A 16,551-nucleotide genomic window follows, 5' to 3' on the forward strand; every position below is an offset into this window, starting at 1 on the left:
TTTGAATCTTGACCATATGAGAACATGTTTGTTTGATTTTTATGCATTGTGATAACAAAGAGAAAACCAATGAACTTTGTCTAATAGATACATATAATACATAAATATAGGATTAATTGTATGATAGTTTTAGTTGTTGAAGAGATGATAGAAAGTAGAAAGACACTTGCTTGAATTTTTGTTAAATCTGAGGAATAAATACCAGTTTTTAAAAACAGCAAAGAAATGTAAACAGAAATTCCTTCTATATATTTTTAATACAAAACTCATTTATTACTGACACTGTGAAATTTACAAATTCTGACTTCCCAGTTTTAAGAGCAACAGCTTAAGTTAATACATTGTTTTCTTCTTCATCTCTTTCAAGTCAAAAACAAACCAAAAAAAATAAAACAACACCAAAAACCCTTTGGCATGAAAAATAGCAACGGTGGTTTCGAACACATATTTTCCAAACAGTCATCCAAGTTAAAGACTTGTTAGCAGCTCAATAAATCTCTATATAATAATATGTAGCATAAATATAAGCTGACCTTGAAGCTTATAGCATGTTTTAATCAGTTTCAAAATCTTTATTCACAGTTTCTGTGTAACTGGACTTTCCCAGCCTTCTCAGTTTTGAGAGATTTTTCTGATATGTCCACTGTATGAAGGAGACAGTACCACAGTGTCTCCTTCCTGTTAGTCTCTTGGGTTTCATCTTGCTCATGTTTCTTCGATCCTGAGCCTGGATAACTTCCATGTGAATCCATGTTGAATCATTTGTTCTTCCCCTGGGCCTGTGGAGTCACTCAAAAGGGCCAGGTTGTTCACCCGGGGAGCCATTAAGTGGCACATTCCTTCTGTCCTCGAAACCATCTTCATTTTTCTCCAGCTAGGAACTGATCACTTTAGACTATTAGCCTGAAGGTCATTCAGCAGATTTAAGTAAATATTTGATTTGAGAAATCTGGGGTAAGAGTCCTTTTCCATAAGAGTATATATAATTTTTTGGGCTTCATCAAAACACGTTGGTGTTGGTGCTTTAATCTTCTTGGCTGTAGATTCTCGAGTGCGAAAGTCAATATTGATCTAAAAACAAATACTCCCTAGTTAATATGCACTTCCAATATATTGCACATTTTATGATGTAACTATGTTTGTTGAAGCACCTCAAGACAATGGCATTAAGCCCTCGTTTATATCAGTTCAAGTATCTCTTAAATGCCTATTCTAAACCAGGCCTATACTGGATGTGAAGGAGGTAAGAAGAAATATCCTCTCAAAATTCTTTGTTCCAAGTTAGCTTATAGTATAGTTGGGAGATGCAAAAGAGGCAGGCGTGAAAAATTTGAATATCCATACAAGGTGATACATGCATCAGAAAAAGTGATATGGTCATTTAAAATGTATAGGAGAGGACACTTTGTGTAGCTATTTTTTGCTTGAACCAAGAATATTTCATGGGAAGGTGGTTACATTACTAAGTGAAAATATTTCTGCTGCTGCAATTGTGTGTGTGATACATACTAATCTGTGTTTTATCCTAATGTAAGATGAGCATCTCATTAAGGACATTCTGATATGCAATTCTGGCTAATAATACTGGTAGTCCTACCCACCCCCTGTCACATTAGCTAATTTTGCAAAATCAGTCTTTTCATCCTACTGTCTTCAAATATACATAAATATAGAAAATTAGATTATTATTGCACTGAAGTGTATGAACATACCTAAGTACTTAACAATGAAATTATGACACTTAAAAAAGATGTAATCTTGCTATGTGTGTGGAATGCTATTTCTGCATCTAAGTTCCTTAAACATAAACTGGTGGTAATGAAGATAATACTCACTTGTTTAGCAGCATCTGAATGCACAAATGCTTTATATATTTTCTCTGCTTTGCAATGCAAAAGATCAGAATCCGTTTTTTTATAGTCTTCACAAGCCAGCCAGAACTCAATGTTCTCCTCACTGAACTCAGACTTCAGGAAACTTCCAAAGACATCTTGACCAACTAAAAATACAGGGGGGGTAGTGATCTAATTAAATTAATTGAGCCGGTAAATGAATACAAGAAAAATACTATTGCGTTGCCTATGCACAAAGGTAAGAGATGGCTAATGCTGAAATAGCTGTGTCATAATTTATAGAGATGGGAAGGCCTCAGAGGTTCTTTCATTTATAGTTTATCTGGGGCCAAACAAACCTATCCACAGTCACACAGCTACTTAGTGATCTACAGAACAGTGTTTTGCTTCCATCTGTTAATTAAGTTAAAATTCTGCTCTTGTGATTACAAAATAATCTCTTTTCTTATAAATACTAACTCCTAACCAGACTGTAGAGTATTTTAGGAAAGCAAACATTGACGAAAGTCATTAACATCATGTTCATTATTACCAAATATAATTTCCCCATCCAATTCTTATTAGTCAGAAAATGTGCTGATGTGCTGATTATATTTGCTCGTGTTACTGAGGCTTTTAAATGGGCCATTTCTATGCCATTTATTTATTTGGCTGGATTGTAAACTAAGTCAGATAATAAGATGGATGAAGGATATTGAACAACTTGACCCCCAAGCAAGGATTCTGGAGACCACTCTGCTCACCCATACCTCTGAGCAAGGTCTTAATCCCAAGAGAACTCTGATGCCTATGATTGGGGAAAGGCAAGCTGATTTCATTCTTTACCTTGTCTTATCAGAAACTCCCCGTCAAGACTGTTTAAAAATTGTTCTAATCCTATCTGTGTTATCATATATCATGTTACATATAATGCAATTATGTATTATGTGTCTCAACTTCCTTCAAGGCAACAAGGCACTGTGCCCTTGTTTTTTAATCCTTGGTGCTTCTAAAATGCCTGCCACTTAAAAGTGAGCTAAATGAGTAAATTAATGAATGTATGGATAATACAGTAGTTAATTAATTGAATGAATCCCACTTCTTACATCCAACAGTTACAAAAATACATTCTATAGGGAGCTTTCAGAATGGCAGTTCACATGTTGAGATGTTTGGTTTATGTTAAAAAACTTGAAACTTCAGAACCTCAGCATAATTTTAAATTTCACTCCTATAATGATTCAAGGGAATACCTAATCGTCTTGGCAAATTTGTTCGAAGGACAGTGGCAGAACTGAGTACCAGGTCTTTACACTACAATGAGACATAATGTACTGAAGCCATTAGTGACTACAGAAAAACTATAATACACCTTTTCACTCACTCTCCTATCCAGAAGACGATATGTTATTGAAGTCATTCAATGTATTAGTGTATTGAGCTAAACCCAAAACATTTAGCAGTTAATCACACTTACTTTGGTTTGCAAGTAGTTTTTCCAGAGATTGAGACCACTGCATTACTTCATTAGCAGAGAGTCTACTGGGGACAAAATTTACGTAAATTAGTGAACTTTTTTGTGTAATCACAAATAAAATCAGAATGGCTGCTATATTTTGGTAATTCCACAAACTAAGATTCTAGTTCTATAATTTTTTAAAAAAATTTGTCTGTAAGAAAACAAAACTTCCCTTAAAATTACTATAGATATGAAAAATATCTACCAACAAAGTATGAAGAAATCCAAATACATATACTCCAGCAGTATAATAAATTGCAAATTATGTACACACATGTTGACATTTAGTTTACATTCGTACTAAGTAGTCTACTCTTATTTGGCTGGTTACTTAAATGAAATCTAGTATGTGCAATATTAATCACTTGCTAGAATATAGAGCTAGCTAATGCATAGACTACTCTTAAAAAGAAAAGTCAGCAGTATTAATGTACATACATGTCTTTGGGCTTAGAAGATTTCATTCCAGACTCTGGATGTGGGATCATAGATCTCAGGTATGCTTTCATATCCATCCCACTACAAAAGACACAAATATGAATATTAATATTTCCTTATTAGAATACATATTATTTGTAAAAGGAGCATGAAATAAACTTCTCAAGGAACAAGGCAATAATAAAAATTATTGTTATAACATTTTGCTGTATTAAGATTGAGCTAATTTTTATGAGCCAAAGTCTGCAAAAATTTCCATATAATTTAATGGCCTATCATGATTTATTTTTTAGACATACACATATATACATATACAACAGCTAATTTCTGTGATTAGTTAAGCTAACTGCTCATATTCTATTCATTCTCAATCCTTCTGCCATTAAAGATAATCTAAGTCAAAATCCACAAAGTGACACACAAAATGAACTTACAAAGTCTTTGGCCTCTTTTTTTGAGTTTTGTCATCTAGAAGTGAATGGTCAGTTTCTTTCAATTCCTTTGGATTAGCAGAGAAGAACATCCCTGGCATTTTGTTTAACCTTGGTGTGGAGATTGCTGCTGCTCGCATAGTCCTCACTCCGTAAATATCTGCTGGTCAACGTCTGGGCCGCTTTATATAGTAAAGGCAGACAGGCTCGTGCTGTTCAAATGAGTCTGTTTATCAAGTGATGTTACCACAGACACTGGAAGTTCCCCCTTTCTTGGTGTGTTATGACGTGTATCTTGAAAAAAAAAAAAAAGAAAAGAAGCATGCAGTGATGTCTTGTGGTTGAAACTTAACCAAATGAGAACAGGTCACTTGATTAAAAAGAAAGAGAAAATTTAACCTACAGAGGCACACACATATATACCACATGTCTAAAGTATTCGCAGCATCAACCTTTGGTTCTAGGGGATGCTTGTTTCTTCATAAAAAATTTCACATTTCAATAAAATATTTCATTTGGCGTATTTATTGTATCACATACAAATTCAGTACTAGACTAGACTCAATGCTTTGAATAGTCCCTGACTACAAAATTCATCTGATCACAATATTTGAAAAAGTTCTTTTTTCCTTTCAGAAAGCAGTGTAAAATAAAATACCTTTTATCTGGGGCTCTTGGGTAGCTCAGTTGGTTGACTGTCCAACTTCCGCTCAGGTCATGATCTCATAGTTGGTGAGTTTGAGCCCCACATCAGGCTCTGTGCTGACAGCTCAGAGCCAGGAACCTGCTTCGGATTCAGTGTCTCCCTCTCTCTCTGCCCCTCCCATGCTCATGCTGTCTCTCTCACAAATATATCTTGAATTTTTCCCACTTCCATGACAAGAAATTTCCGTGTTAGCATTTTCCAAGCTGTGTGCTAGACATTTTACTGGTGATATACAAGATGATTTTAAGGGGTCCATGAGTATTAATTTTTATTAAGAATATAATATATCAAACTGATTTTGTGTATTTTACTGCATTAAACTATTACTGCGATTAAAACTATAAGGACATGAAGTATAGTTAGTACAATAATATAATGTCATGTAAATACATTGATACTAAAGTATCATATTGTATCGAAGGAAAACTGCGTATGGTAAAATGAATAAGAGTATATCTGGACATCCCAATAATGTGCGCTTCTTAGGTTATGATCTTCCAAATTTTGGCAGTATCTCTGGAGAGAGCCAGTCTAGCTTTAATCAAAATTAAGGATTAAAAAAAAAAAAACCTTAAACCCAATGAATTAGGTGACAAGGAAGAAGGGTTAATGCCATGTAAGCTTTTATAGAGTTTGTATACACAGTGTGTTTATAGTGTCCAGTTTAACATAACCCTCCTTTGGTTCTTGCCCCTGAAAAGACAAAATAAATTTTTAGAGAGGTTTCTGATGGTATTATGTAAATTTGACAAAAAGAAGGGCGTATTACTTTTCCTATCTTGGTTCTATCATCACGATAAAATATAATTGAAAAGATCACATTTATAATATTTCAAAATTCACTTATTGCACAGTCATGAATATATATATTACATTGTATGGGCAAGCATCATTTGATGTTTGAAAGATAGCATGATGCAGAAAGAGAGCTAGTGAGATGAGGTGGCCACTTTGAAAGTGGCCCAAACAAAATCAATGGGGCTTAAAGGCTAATAACAGAAAGGCATTTACTTGTATATTTCCTGTGGTTCAGTCCATATTTACTTTTCTGTTAAAATCTTCAATATTGCTCACCTTTGTTTATCTGATAACTTCTGATTTCTCTAGATAATTGTGGGTAAGCTATGTTAAAAAAATAATTTAACATTATTTTTAATGGCCTGCTATTATTAGTATTATCCAAATATACTAACAATATCCAAAGTATGTTTCTGCAACAATATTTCCTTTGGATGTGAATTAATAATATTAAGACAACAGTAACAGCAGCAGCAGCAAAGTTTATGCAGCCACATAGGTTGGGGAAATAATGGAGTTAAGGTTAAATAAGGTTCTTAAATTGTCAAGGCAGATCTTTTCAGAGACTTTAACACACATTTGTCAATTTTTAAAAGGAGGGTAGAATATGCGACAGTTTCCTAACATTTTTGAAAACTGAACTCTCATTAGGTAGGGAAGATAGTCTTCAGGAACTATCTTCAGGAACTATAGATTAGGAAACTCTGGTCTGAGACAAAAATAAAAAGTCGTCTCATAGATTAATAATTCCTTTAAATCTCTAATTTTTTGCTACCTAAATATTGACTTTTGGGCTCAAGCATTTGTAAGCAAGTACAATTGCATGCTTCCAGCCCAGATGGAGAATTAAACTCCTGATAGAAGGGTCCTTCTGAAATTCCTATGTCACAATTGGCTGTTGGATCCAACTCTGGCACAATAATGTAGCTGCTCTTTCAAAGGCTGCTTGCTAGATATGCAAAGCATATATGTGCCAGAGCTAGGCAAATTTGGTGAGGCTGCATCAGCAAGGACCCATGAGTCCATGGCAGGGCATTGAAAGTTCTTTATGAATCATACAGTGGCACTGTCTCGCCCCTCTTTGTGAAATTCATTGAGAAAAGACAAATGGTCAAATAGGAACTTAACTAGATCCATCCCTTTGGTTGAAACTGTAGAGGGTTTGATAAAAACCAATAGAAGAAACAGTGGCTCTCATAAACGTAATCTTATTTGAATATTTCCTCTGTGAAACTGCATATAAGTAACTAAGTTGGAGTCTTAAGAAAAGAAATACTTCATGTGGTCTTAGTGTTATTTAAAAAAAATTAAGAGATGTTAGTTGTAGAGCATTTTAGGTTTACAGGAAAATTGAGAGGAAAGTACAGAGAGTTCCCACATACTCTCTCTCTTCCCCACAGCCTTCCCTACCATCAACATCCCGCATCAGTGTGTGTGGTATGTTTGTTCATGAACCTACACTGATACATCATTATCACCCAAAGTCCTTAGTTTACATTTTGGCTTCCTCTAATGGTATAGGTTTTGACAAATGTATAATGACATGCATCCACCATTATAGGATCATACCGAATAGTTTCCCTGCCCTAAAAATCCCAGTGTTATGTTCTAAAATGTGGAGGAGATTGGTTAAAAAAAATTCTGATTATGGCTGTCGATTTTAATGGGGAAAATTTTAATCTTTTCTGAGTTTATTTTATATTTTGGTTCCAAACACTCCAATCACCTGAATCCTAGTACGGAGGGCTTTGATCTATGACTTTTTCAAATTTTATATTGATTAAACAGATTTTAATCCTTTATAATATTCCTGAAATTTTTGTAAACATTAGGAATTATGGGGAAAAGGACAAAAATGAGTATGAGATTATATCTTAAAAATAAAAATATAAAAATAAAAATGTGTAAAATGTCATTAAAGTCAGTGACATGATGGGGCGCCTGGTGGATCAGTTGGTTGAGCATTTGACTTTGGCTCAAGTCATGATTTCACTGTTCATGGCTTCCAGCTCCATGTCAAGCTCTGTGCTGACAGCTCATAGCCTGGAGCCTGCTTTGGACTCTGTGTCTCCCCCTTTCTGCCCCTCCTCTGCTCACATTCTGTCTGTCTCTCTCTTAAAAATAAACATTAAAAAAAAAAGGTCAGTGACATGAACAGAAATTTTGATTCATAAAAACAAAATGTCTTGATTTGACAAATTTTAATTGCACTCCTGCAATGTATCAGATGTAGGTACAGCAAATAGAAAGATGAATGAATCTCTGTCCTAAGGGACTTACAGTAGAGTAGTGCAGGCATGTATTTAAGTAAGTAATCAAAGTGAAAAGTGCCAGCAGAGAGGAATATATAAGAGGAGTGATATTAACTCTGGATGTGTGGGACAGGAAGAAAAAATGCTGTTACCATTACAAACCAGCAAGTACCTTTTCTCTGCCCATTTCTTCATTCCAGGTCAACACCCCTTGGAAAGTACAAAAGACTGAAATGGGGAAACTGGTCTTCAGCAAGTAGACACCTCTTACGTGCATACAGATGATGGAAGAATGGGTCCCATATGTAAACGCAAAGCTCTGCAGAGGTTAAAAGTGACTCTGAAAGACTTTGTTGAATTAGTATAATCACTCAGTGGTCAGGGAATTAAGACAAAGGCTCACTACTTTTTGGGCTCCTGCAACATCCAGGTTTATATGTTTCAGCTACATTTCATAGAGTTTATTTGAAAAGCATCAACAAAAGAGAATTTGGAAAGATTTTGTTCTCTATGTCTATGTAGAGTGAAAGAATTAAGCATTTTAGATTTGCTTATGGTTTTATTCTCTAAATGAAGAAATCAGCTGATAAGTTTTAGTAAGATATTTGCAACTTGGTGAAATCCAGTGATCTCAGTAAATGCAAACTGAGCAAGATAAGAATCTAGTTTCTTTTTCTCTCTGTTCTAATCTACTTATAGTCAACACCAAACACCTCCTTTCTATAATACAAGTGATTATAAGAAAATCAAATGTGAGGCCTTCAGTGAACTAGGCTCATGTGATTCTAGAAAACTCATTCACCATAGAGCTCATCTTAACAATAAAGTTCTCGTTAATCAGCTCATTTTTGCTTCATTCTTGAATGTACTAAAGATTAATATCTGATTAATATTATCTCTGATATACTTCCTCCACATTGGACTCATTTCATTTATTATCACCCTATGATTTATAATCATTTCAACAAGGGAAAGTAGTCCTATCAGACTCTATTTGACTATGCTTTGCAAACAAAATTTGCAAGTACTGAAGCAAGTGTCTTGTTCCTGAGTTGAAAACTAAGTGCTATAAGAACATTGACACATTATTTGCAGTTGGACTGGAATGATATGTTACATAAGACAGGACATAAATGCAAAAGCAGAGATATTCAAAGGTCAGCATGGAGAGGCAATCTGTAAAAACAAAGTTGTTTTTTTTTTAATTTAAATTCAAGTAAGTTAACATACAGTGTAGTCTTGGCTTCAGAAGTAGAACCCAGTGACTCATGTCTTACATGAGACACCCAGTGCTCATACCTAAAAGTGCCCTCCTTAAAGCCTAGCACCCATTTAGCCCATTCCCCCCATCATCTCCCCTCCAGCCACCCTCAGTTTGTTCTCTGTATTTAAGAGTCTCTTATGGTTTGCCTCCCTCTCTGTTTTTATCTTATTTTTGCTTCCCTTCCCCTATGTTCATCTGTTTTGTTTCTCAAATTCTACATATGAGTGAAATCACATATTTGTCTTTCTCTGGCTGACTTATTTCACTTAGCATAATACCCTCTAGTTCCATCCACGTTGTTGCAAATGGCAAGATTTCATTCTTTTTCATCACCAAGTAGTATTCCATTGTGTGTGTGTGTATACATATACATGTATGTATACATCTATCTATCTATCTATCTATATATATATAGATAGATAGATATAGATATATATATATATACCACATCTTTATCCATTCAGCTGTCAACGGACATTTGTGGTCTTTCCATAATTTGGCTATTGATAGTGTTGCTATACTGGTGCAGCCACTCTGGAAAACAGTATGGAGGTTCCTCAAAAATTAAAAATAGAACTACCCTACAACCCAGCAATTGCACTACTAGGAGGTACTTAGACAAAGGATACAAAAATGCTGATTCGAAGGGACACAAAACAAAGTATTTTTTAATTATTAGGGAACAACTTCAATAAATGACTGTGTTAATTTCTCAAGTTTCTTTTTTCTAAAGTTTATTTATTATGAGAGAGACAGAGACAGCGCGAGTGGGGGAGGGGCAGAGAGAGGGAGACCGAGAATCTCAAGCAGGTTCCGTGCTGTCAGCTCAGAGTCCGACGTGGGGCTTGAATCATGAAACCATGAGATCATGACCTGAGCTGAACTGACTGACTGAACCACCCAGGTGCCCCTATTTCTCAAATTTCTAATAACACTATTTCAGCGATTTGCCTTTGCTTTTACTATACGTTATAGTGGTTAACAGCAGTGACTAATTTGCTTTGTTTTCTCCATTAATTATATAATTTTTCTAGAAAAATCTATCAAGTTTGACTGATATGCTTTGTTCTTTCCGAAACTACGGCACTTATTTCTCATGGCTCCATTGACTATTTTCTTCATGTCTTTTCTAATGTTTTGTGTGTGTGTGTGTGTGTGTGTGTGCACGCGTGCGTGTGTGTATTTATTTATTTTTACCAAGTATTGATGTCAAACTTACAGGATATTTATTTTACAATAAATGTCATACACTCAAAATAAATCATGTTCTTCCTACTTTAGAAAAGACCTTAATCAATACATAGTGGCTACTTTAGCATGATTCTACTATTACTGTAGGTACATGTGGTCTGGTGTTCCAGTGTTCCTGTGTCTGCCCTAGGTCCTCTTCAAATAGGCTTGATTTGTTAATTTGTTTTTTCTTTTTTTTTAATTCTTGCCTAAATGAAAGGCTTGGAGCCCAGTGAATCCTAACGATGTGGTAACCTTGCTGTGTTTCAAAGGGCGGTGGGTTCAATACCAAGCTGTAACTTTGGCTTGTTTTTGTGAGCTTGATCAAATCGGCTAACTTCTTGTCAGTTTCCTCTGTATAGAAGTCAAAGGTGATCATTAAGCAACTTGCAGTGCTGGCAGTGTTGTGGGGACATCTTTGCTCCTTCTGAGATTCTATAGTGATCAAAAAAAATTACACTCAGATGGGGCTTCGGGCTGGCTCAGTCAGAAGTGCATACGACTCTTGGTCTTGGGGTCATGAGTTTGAGCCCCACGTTGGCCGTAGATATTACTTAAATAAAATTAAAAACAAAAATTAGGGGTGATTGGGTAGCTCAGTCTGTTAAGCATTCAGCTTTGGCTCAGGTCATGATCTCATGGTTCGTGAGTTCAAGCCCTGCATCGGGCTCTGTGCCGACAGCTCAGAGCCTGAAGCCTGTTTCAGATTCTGTGTCTCCCTCTCTCTGCCCCTCCTCCACTCACTCTCTCTCTCTCAAAAATAAACATTAAAAAATTAAAAAAACATTATACTCATAAAAATCAGGATTTAGATAGAATTTGTGATGGGTAGTATGTTTTCCATTGTATTTTATGTTAACGCCCTCTGTCTAGACTTCTCCCTCCTAAAGCTCAGTGAATCTGGCAGCCAAACTGTTCTAGATGCAGGGCTCCTCCTGGCATCGTATCTCGGCATGGACTGCGCCAATCTCTCAGACTGTGTCTTTCTCTATCAATATTTGTGTGTCACAAATCTTTTCTCTTAGCTAGGGCATTTCTGGAAACCAATATGTTAAACAAACGTACAAACGTACAAATGTTCAGATGTTAATGACGTGGAAATACCACAGGCTATTTCTGCCAACCCCAATCTAATTTTGTCACCATCTGCTTTTTACAGATACTCATAGCTGGAAATACTGATCATTCCCAACTGCAGACTTTATCCAGTTTCAGTTTCCAAGCCAATCCATAATGAGACTAGCAAGAGCTAAGTTATTTCAGTTTGAATTTGAACTGGCGGAAAGTCTCCTCTGGAGTCCATTTTTAAGATAGGATCTTCATGGTAACAGATGTCAGCAACCCTATTTTGAGTATTAAGTTAGCTTAGGCAAACAGTAAAACTGGAAGCCTCATGGGGGTACTAAGTAATATAGACCAGGTAAAGCTACTAATTGGAGAAATATGGCTGCCACCAGCTATTTACTTTCCTAAAGTGTAAATAGCCCCTCTTCTAAACTTCATATCTTGGTTTTCTTCTCCTATGTGCTTTGTTTTGTCTTGACATGGCTTTGCAGAAACAGAATGTCAGGGCAATATATTTGATGGGAACTAAAATTTAGAACAAGCTCGTAATCGTGTTTTATCTTTTGTGTCAAATGATATGGGAGATCAGGAGAGATAAACTGCTATTCGCTTCTGTTATTTCATTTGTAAAAATCAGGTAACTGTTACTTTGAGAAATTTTTGTCTTTGTTTTCTCATTGTGAAGTTTTAAGTTCTATTTCATCTAGATTTGGTGTCTTCTTTTGACTCTTTGGCTTTTTCCTCTTATTGAGTCTGGTTTGACCAGGCTTTTAGTTGAGACAGTAAGATCTTAACACACCAAAAACAGTGTAGACATATTAAAAGCAGCCTGGTTTGTGGGGAAGTTTGTTCCATTTTCCTTGCCTAGGTTTTTTTTTTTTTTCACATTTTGTTTAAGCAAGATTGAGGTATATTTGTCTTCCCCATATGAGTGAGTGGGCAATGCAAAAAAAAAAAAAGTGATGTGATTAGCAATGTTTGGACTAAATTATAACAGGAGGTTGGGCATAGGCAAGAAAGCAGGAAAACTAGGTCAAAATGGGATAAGGATTTGAAATGTCACAGTGAGACTGGCAATGAGTATGACCGACTCTGAAACTGATTTATCCCTCTCCTGACTTCCCTGTTCACTACACAACAGCAATTGAATCCCGACAAAACTGAAACCTCTTTAGAATATGGCAGTTGTATCATGACTTACATGATCCTATTCAATCCTGGGAACCACAGCCTTTAAAACAAATATCTTGTAGGTAGTTACATATTATATAATTCAACATTTGCATCTTTAAGTGAATCATTATTCACCAAGTATAGAAAATCAAAAGCATCTGAGAAGACCTAAAAAAGATCAATACATTGGGATTTTCCTTTTTATGTACCTTTCCTCCTGATTTGGGACAGTTTCAAAGACAATGGAGGCCATAGACCAGGGAAAATGTCACCGGTTGACTTTTCTTTTACTAGAAAAATTTATTTAAAAAGTATATCACTTCGGGGGCGCCTGGGTGGCTCAGTCGTTTAAGTGTCCAACACTTGGTTTCAGCTCAGGTTATGATCTCATGTTTGTGAGTTCATGCCCCACACTGGGCTTTGGACTGACAGCATGGAACCTGCTTGAGATTCTCTCTCTCTGTTTCTCCCTGTCCCTACCCCCGCCCCCTCCAAAATAAATAAAAATAAAAAAATAAAAATGAAAAGCATATCACTTCAGAACTGTGAAAGCGGTTTTCTATTTTGGGTTATGTCTCCCCTCCCCGCCCCCCCAGTAGAATCCATATTCAATTATCAAATCAAATATCAGTCAATCCAGAGAAAGATCTGGTCAGCTATGGATGTCTTCAAAACCAGAATGCCATCCACTTATAGAACTGCTGTAAGATTAAGATACTGATTCAGGTATGTGTGATCTCATAGAAGTCTTAAGTCACCCATGATTACATCAAATTAAGGTCTATCTGAACCACAGCCTAACTTGGTGGCAATAATTGATATTAATTGATGAATAAAACTATATCCAACATTATGTAGTTAGCAGGCCACTATCCAAATTTATTTATTCTTTCTCAGAATTGTTCTTCAGTCTCCTTTTCCTTTCCCTTTAGCTTTCCTTTCCTGCTAAACCCTTTGTATTTTTGTGCTCAAACATTTCCCTTCCCTTCCCTTCCCTTCCCTTCCCTTCCCTTCCCTTCCCTTCCCTTCCCTTCCCTTCCCTTCCTTCTTCTCTAACTTCATTGGCTTCTGAATGTGCAGATAGATTATCGTTACCTGATTTCACTGTGAAAATTTTACCTTTATTAATTGTCTTCCTTTGAGAAATTAGAACAAAACAAATCAATGTAAGTTGAAAGCTTAGGGCTCCTGAGGGTACCATCTCCTGAGTTCCAATAGGATCTATAATCTTTCAGTCAAACTCTACAACCAAAACAGATTTCTTCTAAATAATTATTTTGTGTGATTTTAAATGGATAATAATGGGTCTGTTCTGCTCAAATGTCCAGAACAATGTTTGGCACATATGAGGTAGTAAAAGAAGATGGCTAAAATAAGGGGTTAAGGGCTAAGACTTACATTATTTTTTTTAGGTAGTGTATTTATTGAATGCTTTGTGTATTGATGGCTAAAATAAGGGGTTAAGGGCTAAGACTTACATTGATTTTTTTAGGTAGTGTATTTATTGAATGCTCATTGTGTATGCTAATCATTCTGCAAGATATTAGGGAATCTAGAGCAAATCATATTCTGGAGAGAGGCAAATAAAGGGAAATTTAAAAATGTGCTAACTGTACAATGTAGGGTTAAGCTTACAATGTAGGGTATTCTGTGAGGGTATAAGGTGGTACCTAATTCAGCATCAGCGGGGTCATGAAAAACATATTCACCCAACAAGTAATACTTATTAAGTGCCAGATACTCTTCTGGGCACTTTAAAAGAGGACAGACTCAGCTAGCATATGCCTTTTGCCCTTAGCTCCTTTCCTTTTTGCCATCTGTCTGGGCAGTTATGTTGCTATCAAGCAGTTTCAAAAGAATGAAAGCCAGAGGCTAAGGATGCCCCAGCAGAAATATAGAAGGATCTGAGCACTTGATGCAACCAGGAAGCCACCGTTCCAGCCTGGTCAGCAGATCTCCAAGTCTCTTGTACATGATAAAAAGAAAATGATCAAACTTTGAGTTTTACTATGTTATGTTCTGCTTTTAATTTTTATTATTATAAAATATTATAAAATATATACTCTGTGTGATTGTTGCTATTGTTGTTTTAGTTTATGTTTGTATTTGTCCTGGTTAATTTGAAGATTTGCATTTTTGCCCTGGTGGTTACCTTTATAGCTATGACTTTATATTACACACGTTGACCTTTATTGCTTTAAATGATGTCTGTAACTGACAAGGAGTTATAATCCATCAGTATATTCTACTTTCCCTACTCCCCTCCTCTCCCTCTACAATACAATTTTGCTATATCATGTTTTCTCAGCTTGTCTCAATACTCTTAAATGCTTTCACCAGTGGAACTTGACTTATCTTTACGAAATATCATTTGACAATAAAGAGAGTAAAGAGAGGGAAAATGAGCGCATCTCCAGTTACCTCCACCCTCTTTCTCTTTCCAATATCTGCAGCTGGTGTGTCAGTCCCTGGGTGATGAGCACGTGAGGGGGTTGTGAAGGAATATGGGCTCCAGCCTTTTGGGAAGGACTTCATGCTTCAGATAGAGATGAAGCAATGAGAAGTCTCTCCCATTCTTTCAGATTGCTTTATTTAGCAATTGTGGATCATGTACTTTCTCTGCCCCCCACTAAGCCAGAAGGGTCGGCTTAGTACAGCACGCCATCAAAGATTTCATTCAACTTTTCAAGGGGAGGTGCCCAACTCCCTGTGCAGCAGTAGCACAAAACAGGTTTCTTATGTAGAAACTGGCTGTGGGTTTGGGACTCCTCTAGATTCTAATCCACTATTTCAGCCCATGGGACCATCGAAAGCTCAGCTCACATCTTTTCCACTGTGGAGTTTTCTCTGCCTAGTCTAAAACCCTACCCTCTACCTGTTCCTGGGTGTGGCCAGGAAAATGGCTGGTGACGAAGTCCACTTATGAAGGACTCTTCCCTCTCTGAATTTTAATTCTTCTAGCTTTCTTTGCTTCTACAACAATCTACAACCTTAAAAAAATATGACATTTCCGAAATTATTATACTGAAAAGAAATCTGTGCCCCTGTTTATTCCAGCATTATTTACAATGGCCAAGACACAGAAACAACCTAAGTGTTCATTGATGGATGAATAAAGAAAGTGTGATCTATTTATCTATATGTAGATATGTCTATATATATCTATACACAAACACAATGGAATATTATTCACTCATAAAAATGAAAGAATCCTGCCATCTGTGACAATGTGAATGAAACTTGGGGGCATTATGCTAAGTCAAATAAGTCGGACAGAGAAAGACAAATACTGTGTAATCTCAACTTACATGTGGAATCTAAAAAACACAAACTCATTGAAACAGAAAATAGATTGGTGGTTGCCAGAGGTGGGGTGTGGGGTGTGGGAGAAATGGGTGAAGCAGTGCAAAGGCACAAACTTCCAGTTATAAGATAAATAAGTCCTGGTGATGTAAGGTACATCATGATGACTATAGTTAACAATACATTACTGTACATTTGAAAGCTAGCAACAGCAGATCTTAAGAGTCCTTATCACAAGAAAACAATTTCTATTGTTCTATGTGAGGTGATGGCTATATTTTACAATATATATGTTTATCAAGGCACTATGTTGCACCAAAACTAATACAATGTTATATGTCAATTATATCTCCCTAAAACTGGAAAAAACAAGAAATTAAATGTTTAAATGGTAAAACTTTTAATAAGTGCTTACAGAAATAAAAAGTGAATTTTTGGTATTTTTTGTTTTTATTTTCCTAGTTGTTGTATCAGGAAGCAATGTCCTGACACTGCCCACTCTGTTCTCAGAAACAGATTTCTGAACTCTTACAGATTTTG

General features: G+C 36.0%; 1 protein-coding gene across 2 annotated transcripts; it reads right to left on the bottom strand.

Annotated features, from left to right (window-relative positions):
- Window positions 1-241: 241 nt before the first annotated feature.
- Window positions 242-4,471, bottom strand: RGS1 (regulator of G protein signaling 1). Of its 2 annotated transcripts, none has more exons than XM_043569414.1 (5): window positions 4,224-4,471; window positions 3,790-3,870; window positions 3,310-3,371; window positions 1,836-1,999; window positions 242-1,071 (listed from the first exon to the last, which is right to left on the bottom strand). In XM_043569414.1, exons 1-5 carry the CDS (start codon window positions 4,358-4,360, stop codon window positions 886-888), a joined length of 630 nt encoding a protein of 209 aa, XP_043425349.1. In that variant the 5' UTR covers window positions 4,361-4,471; the 3' UTR covers window positions 242-885. The 2 variants fall into 2 exon arrangements, with proteins under 2 accessions (XP_043425349.1, XP_043425348.1); XM_043569413.1 differs by having other exon boundaries at window positions 3,310-3,374.
- Window positions 4,472-16,551: the final 12,080 nt, after the last annotated feature.

The sequence above is a fragment of the Prionailurus bengalensis genome, chromosome E4, assembly GCF_016509475.1.
Source record: "Prionailurus bengalensis isolate Pbe53 chromosome E4, Fcat_Pben_1.1_paternal_pri, whole genome shotgun sequence".
NCBI classification, from domain to species: domain Eukaryota; kingdom Metazoa; phylum Chordata; class Mammalia; order Carnivora; family Felidae; genus Prionailurus; species Prionailurus bengalensis.